The sequence below is a fragment of the Cicer arietinum genome, chromosome 2 (genome assembly GCF_000331145.2).
Source record: "Cicer arietinum cultivar CDC Frontier isolate Library 1 chromosome 2, Cicar.CDCFrontier_v2.0, whole genome shotgun sequence".
Classification (NCBI taxonomy): domain Eukaryota; kingdom Viridiplantae; phylum Streptophyta; class Magnoliopsida; order Fabales; family Fabaceae; genus Cicer; species Cicer arietinum.
Genome location: NC_021161.2, coordinates 10,748,452 through 10,755,544, shown reverse-complemented (window position 1 = coordinate 10,755,544; position 7,093 = coordinate 10,748,452). Strand labels below are relative to the sequence as shown.

At 36.5% G+C, this 7,093-nt stretch overlaps 1 protein-coding gene across 2 annotated transcripts in view; it reads right to left on the bottom strand.

Annotated features, from left to right (window-relative positions):
* Positions 1-280: 280 nt before the first annotated feature.
* LOC101507145 (protein SHORT ROOT IN SALT MEDIUM 1) overlaps positions 281-7,093 on the bottom strand; it is a 9,604-nt gene continuing 2,791 nt past the window's right edge. For both annotated transcript variants that reach the window (XM_004490037.4, XM_012712833.3), the window contains exons 7-22: positions 6,795-7,093; positions 6,638-6,683; positions 5,836-5,928; positions 5,603-5,658; positions 5,140-5,245; positions 4,299-4,510; positions 4,143-4,206; positions 3,613-3,786; positions 3,455-3,482; positions 1,963-3,257; positions 1,807-1,881; positions 1,615-1,689; positions 980-1,528; positions 807-848; positions 670-732; positions 281-572 (exon numbers count right to left, since the gene is read on the bottom strand). In XM_004490037.4, coding sequence (XP_004490094.1) covers positions 483-572; positions 670-732; positions 807-848; positions 980-1,528; positions 1,615-1,689; positions 1,807-1,881; positions 1,963-3,257; positions 3,455-3,482; positions 3,613-3,786; positions 4,143-4,206; positions 4,299-4,510; positions 5,140-5,245; positions 5,603-5,658; positions 5,836-5,928; positions 6,638-6,683; positions 6,795-7,093 — 3,267 coding nt within the window. In that variant the 3' untranslated portion in view covers positions 281-482. The remainder of the gene's footprint in view (positions 573-669; positions 733-806; positions 849-979; positions 1,529-1,614; positions 1,690-1,806; positions 1,882-1,962; positions 3,258-3,454; positions 3,483-3,612; positions 3,787-4,142; positions 4,207-4,298; positions 4,511-5,139; positions 5,246-5,602; positions 5,659-5,835; positions 5,929-6,637; positions 6,684-6,794) is intronic.

The window sequence follows — 7,093 nt, the reverse complement described above, 5'->3', positions numbered from 1 at the left end:
TAAGGTTAAACACTTCAGTGTTTGAAACTTAGTTAATTTTTTTACTTTTCTTCAAGGCAATGTCATCGTTTTTTCATTGTATCGTTTGCACCCTCGTCCTTTTTTTCACCACACTTGGCTTTACACATGTATATAAAATGTGAAGGATACATTGTGGAAACCCATCCTTTTTTAGGTGAAAGAACAAATCGAGTTACACTCAATAATTTGCAACTAAGATCCAAGAGTTAAAAATTCATAATCGACAAATTAAATACAAAAGTTATCAACTCGGGCAACATGATGTTTGAAAATCATCATATAGAAATTATTTTTAAAAACAATATTGTTTAAAAAGCAAGAGTGCATCATGCCCAAAAATACGACCCACCTAAATTGGTCCCATTAACACAACAACAAAAAAAGACCACCTATCCTTTCAGCAAAGCAAGCAAAAACAATAAATGTCAAACTGTAATTACAAAAGCAAAAACTAGGGTGAATCAAATGTCATTCATCCGCACCAACTTGATATAAAGTATTCGATCGTCCCTCCCGGTGTTGCTCTCCAATAATGCACTCTGTACAAGCTCCTGTTATAATAGAAAACATTAAAATGACAGTCATAGAGAACACAAGAGGCAGAAAAATAAAAAATAAGTTGCACAAAGTTCAGAAATATTCACACACCTTCACATCCCTGTGAGAAAGGAACATCCCCAGATTGTGGATTATTATTCTCATATCTTCAACCTGGAAATAAACATATTTTTCATCAGTCATGACGGATGAAAATAAACTAAAATAAATAAAAGACAGATCATTACCCTAATGTAGCCAACACGGTTTCGATCAAAAAATCGAAAAGCCTGTCATTAAAAATAAATCAAAGCATTATTTCATCGAAACCAAATTATGGCAAATAATGCAGTAGATGTATAGATGACCATAGAGAAGCAAATAACCAACAGAAACACAGTGTACAAGAAAAAACAAGTACCTGCAACAATTCTTTGTCCACAACAACCTCCTTAACAGCAGGGGTTTCTTTCTTACTTGTATCAGCCTTGCCTTCCTTGTCTTCATTGCGTTGAACATCAACCTTGAACTCATTCACCTCATCTTTAACCTTTATTTCCCCTTTAGAAGTTTCATCTGCTGCTTTTTCGTTGCTAGTAACATTTTCAGGTTCATTATTTGCATCAGCCTCTTGCTCAGCATTTTTATCATTAGATGAGTCATGTTGGGGACTACAATTTTCCATTTCCTCATATTCTTCTGGGTCCTCTTCCGGATCTTCTTCCATATCTGATGCATTTTCCATCTTCACATCCTCCTCCTTATTACTAGAGTTGTCATTCTCAGCAACAGTTTTCTCATTATCTGCTTGGGTTGGATTTGATGTGTCCAAATTTGGCTCGCTCTTCACAGAAGAATCATCACCCTTTTGACGTTTTATGGGTGACTTGTTTGCATTATCTTTGTCAGGCCCCTCTTCTCGCTGCCTCTTTCGCTGGGCTCTTTTCATTACAAATTTTGTGCGTAGTTTCTGAAGAAAAATTGGTAAGCCAAACTAGTTAACCATCTTTAGAGAATCAAGTCAACCATAAGTTAACAAAAACAAATGTAACCAACCTGAAGAAATGTCAAAATTCTAGAACCCATTTGAAACTGAAGCATTTCATAAAATGATTCAGCAAACAATGAAAGCTGCAAAAATAACAAACCAGAAAAGGAGAATGTCCGTTCAGAATCAGCAACAATCCCATAGACAAATAATGGAGAAAAATGTTGCATTGACAAATAAATAAAAACATGTAAACAGACCTCAAGTGTTGATTCTTCAACATCTTTTTCAGTATAATCCAACAATGAATCCAGAGACAGTGATAATGACCGTATCTGTACAAGAATCGACATTAGATATAAAGTGCACAAGATAGTAATGTAAATGTTTCTTAAGTCAAGCTAAAGATACCATACTTTAGAATCCTTTGTCCCTTTTGTTTGAATAACAAATCCAGGGTGCCGAGGAGGTTCATCAGGTTTCCTCTTCTCTTTCACTTCTTTACTAGATTTGCCTTTGGGATCAACTTTTCCATCTTTCTCTCTTGTTACTTTCTGATCTTTTGATTTATCCCCAACTTTCAGTTTCCCCTTGACAGCTTGAGTGTCTTTCTCAGAGGCTTTTTGTTTGACTATCTTGGATCCACTCTTTTCCCCATTTCCTTTATCATCCTTTTTGTCATCCTGGTCGGACTTCATTTCATTTTTATTGGAATCACCTGCACCTTCTTGCTTCTCAGAGGTAGGCACCTTCAACTTTTTCTTAGGAACTAACTTCACAGTTTTCTTTGCCACTGACACTATTTTTGTATCTGCACCAGTAGACTTCTTGCCAGAGCTCTGTGTGCCATCCTTTGCATGAGCTGCCTCAGCATTGTCTTCTTCCGTTTTATCAGACTTCACATCTCTTTTATTGGAATCAATTGGATCATCTTTCTCCCCAGACATGGGTGTTTTTAACTTTCTCTTAGGTACAACCTTAGCAGGTTTCTTACCCTCAGTAACTATGGTGTCTGCGTCAGCAATCGGCTTGCCAGTGCTGTTTGTACCATCCTGTGCCTGAGGTGTTACAACACCCACTTCATTTTTAGGTTCAGAAACCACAGATTTAGATGCCTCGCCAACAACCTTCTTTTTTGGTACCCGCTTGATAATTTTCTTCTTTTTTATTACTTTCACGGTAGCATCGTTGGTTGTTGTATTAACTGCTGGATCTGGCTTGTCCAGAGGTTTATCTTCAAAACTGTTAATTTCCTTAGCATTTCCCTCAGCTCCATCAGTTTTCCCAGCAGGAACATGCTCCGAAACCAAGTCTTTTCCAGAGGTTTGAGTTCCAGTAGGATCCACAGAAGACTTGACCTCCTCAGCAGCAACATCTGATGCTGCCACTTTATCTGCAACATCCTTCTCACCTGGTTTGTCAGATTGTTTCTTGGCAGTATCATTTGTCTTATTGACGACTTTTTGTTTCACAACCTTCTTTATAACTTTCTTCTTCACAGACTTCACACTGCCTTTGGTTTGTCCAGGGGTAGTTTCCCCAGTCTTTTTTTCTGCACTCTTGCCTACACTTAGGTCTGAGGCATCCTTTTTAGCAATTGTATTGTTACTCACTCCTGCTTTTTTTTCATTTTCTTCCTTAACAGTATTACTGTCTTTCTCCTTTTTCTTGACATTTGATTTTCCAGATGCAGCAGAATCCTTCTTCTTATCTGATTTGTTTAAATTATTGAAAAAGAAAAATAATCACAACTAGAGATAAAAATAATTGGAGTGAGAAGAAAATGGTACCAAAGGAGTGAAGGGCTATGAAGCAATGGGTTTGAAAGAAAGATACAACTACACATAATTGGGATACGGAAATGATACTATGTTTTGTAAAGGACGAAGATGAAGGATATCTACTGACCATTTGATTCCTTGATAGCTCTTGATTTCTGAAATATTATGAAAACAACATTATTATAAGATAATAGTAGAGAAAATATGGAATACACAATGTGTTTTGCAATCCAATCCATCCAAAAAATCATGTATACGTAACAACCTAAACTAATGAAACCATACCTCTTTCTTTAAAGCAATTTGATGTTCTCTTTCGGCCACAGCTTTCTTGTGAGCAAGCCACTGATGACGCCATTCATCTAATGAAGGGAGGCAATCAGACAAATCGGGAACATAAAGTACAGTGATTTCCTTGTGGCTAAAGAAACCATCTTTGCCAATTCGATCATAATGTATCTGGAAGACATAACAGCTTTGGTAACTAACTTTTTTTGTTAAATGAGATATTGTATAAGTAACCAAAAGAAATAACATAATCTCAGATGAAGGAAATATTACTAAAAAACAAAGAGGCAATAGATGCTCCAAAGAATATTAAACCAATAAATGTAAAAAAGATCATTAATGACAACATGAAGATATAAAAACTACAACAGTAAATGTGACTTTTTCATGCAGTGTCGAAGCAGCATGCCCACGGCAAAAGCGAAAACTTAAGACAATAGGTGTTGACAGGTTCCTAATAGGTATTTAAACATAAATAGGTGCCTTCCAGTTCATACCAATAAATAGTCAAAAAAATAAACTGCTACCTCAAGAAAACGGTTCCAGTGTTGACACTTCTGCAAATCAAGCTGAATAATATCCTTCGTGTATCTGTAAAAATAGGGAAAATGTCCATTACTCAATAGTGGAAAGCATAACTTTTTACACCAACAATCATCTCATCCTGTCATAGGTATATATACCTAAGGGCAGTTCTGATCAAAGAGTTATCTTCATTAGATGGATCACCCCCATCAGCAGGTTCCCATGGACCACCAACTGCCATGAAAGAATGATCTTTCTTAAGGACAGCAAACCTAAGGAAATTGCAAATATGAGGAATGCGGTCATCAAATAGTTTATCAGATGACAGCTCCTCCAGAGCGCCCCTACTAAGCCCATTCATTAAAACTACCTGAGACAAGAAAAAATATTACTTATCAAACAGTAGAATATACCAAACCTCTTACAAATAATCGGGGTAAAATACCAATGATTCAATATCAAACAGCAGACCAAATATATGACGGCATATAACAAAATTATCAACGTGGGTAGCGGCACAGAGCAACCGGCCCCATCAACAGGATAACAGTAATAGGATAGCCAGTATAAAGAAGACAGTGAATACTATATAAGAATAAATACTTGATTGGAAAAGACAAGTGGGCACAGCTGGATATAAAACCCTGGCAGGGAACTAGCAATAACAGATAAATTGTCTAAGAAATTAGGACGCACTGATATAGATGCTCAAATCAACAAGTCAATAGCAAAATTGGAAAAGTGGATGTGGCTGGATATACAACCCTTGCAACATGCTCAAATTTAGATGGAAAAAAATCAGTAGAGTTTGGCCATTTTTTGCAGCCAAACATTAAAATATCAGAAAAATCATTTGGAGCAACAGAACAAAAGACCTGGGAATAGACAGTGATTGATGACATTTAGATCAACAAAATGCAATCCTTCAAATCATATCATATAAAAATTAAAACAACATAGAGAAAAGCATAGTTTATACAACTTTGATTTTAAACCTACTTTGGCATTCCAAACTGTATTTCCTTGTTCTGAAATTGAAGGCTGTCCCGTCAAAAGCTTTCCAGACGAGTCTTTAACACTTTCTTCAACAAAATCATGCTCAAAACTGCCCAAAATCATATTTATTTTACTTGTAATTTCTCAAATGAAATAACATGAGAACCTTATGAAGGGAATGCACAAACAATTAAGAATATATTCTATGCATGAAGAATAAAGCATTTTTTATGAATAAATAAAAATCAATCTAGAGCATTTTGCAACTTTGAAGAAAACAGTACTTTTTTAAACAGCATATTACACAAATGTTACGACCAACAATCAAAACAATTTGGGAAGACATCCCACCCACATAATTGTTTACCTCTAACCTACAGAAATACAAGAAATTTACAAAACAGACAAATAAATTCTCAAACTTTTGAGCAAGATGCAAAAACAGTAGAGACATAAAGAGAGGTACCTGACCGGAGTATGGATAGACAGTTTAAGGTTTTCCTTCGGCCAGTTTACAACAGCCTAAAGCATTTGTGCAAAATAATATGAAGTCAAAATTTACCATTAAGGAAGAAAATTATGTTCAGGTTCGTTTATTTTCTTCTTAAACAATTTTATCACAAGCTTATTGAGATTTATTTTAAAAATGTATTTATTTCCCCCAAAATTATTTATTACCACAAGCAAACAATAGTGTACCTTAGAGAATTCGGGAGGGATGAAGAGCCGCGTGTATCGCTTGTCAATTGAGAGGTAATCCCTCTCAATACTCACCAAACAAGAAGGGTAAACCTGTTCAGGCAGATTAGACAATGTAAATTCAATTAATATAACTTGAGAAATCATGCAACAGTATATGATGGACAAAAAATTAAAACATAAAACAGGTCTACTTTTAAGGAAATCAATGCACTCCTTCTTGAAGTATAACAGTGGACTCATTCCTGTGTGCAATCGATAAGGATAGAAATACTCTTAAAAACATACATGATCTTTTATCTAGATGTGTGTCAAGGATGCAAAGAACTGATATGGAACATTTGAAAGACATCCCAAAATAAAAAGCAAGGCCTGACTATAAGGAACAAAAAGAAAGCAGCTAACCACCAGAGGGAAGAACGGCAGAGATAACATAACATAGGATTTGGAGAAAAGGAACAGAAAAGAACAATTAAAACCCAAAATGCAAACAAGATTTCTGAGGATGCACACTCAACAAGGACAACGAAGACAAAAAGGAAGCAAAGGCAACTGAAATGTCCCCGCATCGTTGAATCAAATCATGTGGGGTAGTAGAGAACAAGAGTGAATTACTCAATAAATCGAGTCCAAGGTTTAAAAAAAGGGTTCAAGTGCCAAACTACTATCTATAACAGGAAATACTAAGTCTTATAAGGCAAAATTATCCAAGGATCTCCAGAGGAAAAAAGCAGCACAACAGGCTCCTTGAAGAGAAATATTCTCATAATTATGGAACAGCCAAGTTTTCATTTCCTTTTACCTTGCAGACATATTCTCTCCGTTTTTCTTTAACAGGTGAATGGTGCCTTCAGCATAACAGAACATTAAGTTAGTTACAGAATGCTGCAAGATATACAAGCAGCTAGTTATTCAGAACCAGAGCAGGACGCAGAAATAGAAAAATCATTAAGATCCACCTATGTAATGCGACACGATGTGGGGAGTCCCGTCGTGAAGATTTTCCCTCCTTTGTCAAAGATGAGCCACGAGGATCTTTTGAAGTGCCACGGGGATCTTTCGAGGACCTCACTGGAGTTCGTTCAAGTCTAACTTCAAGTGCACGTTTGCGTTCTCGCTCCCTCTCCTTTTCACGCCGCTCCAGCAAGCGCTCCTTTTCACGCTCCTTTTCTCGATCTCGTTCCCGTTCTCGCAATCGCTCTCGTTCTTTCTCCCTTTCTCTGTCCCTATCTCTGTCACGCAAGCGATCCCGACGACG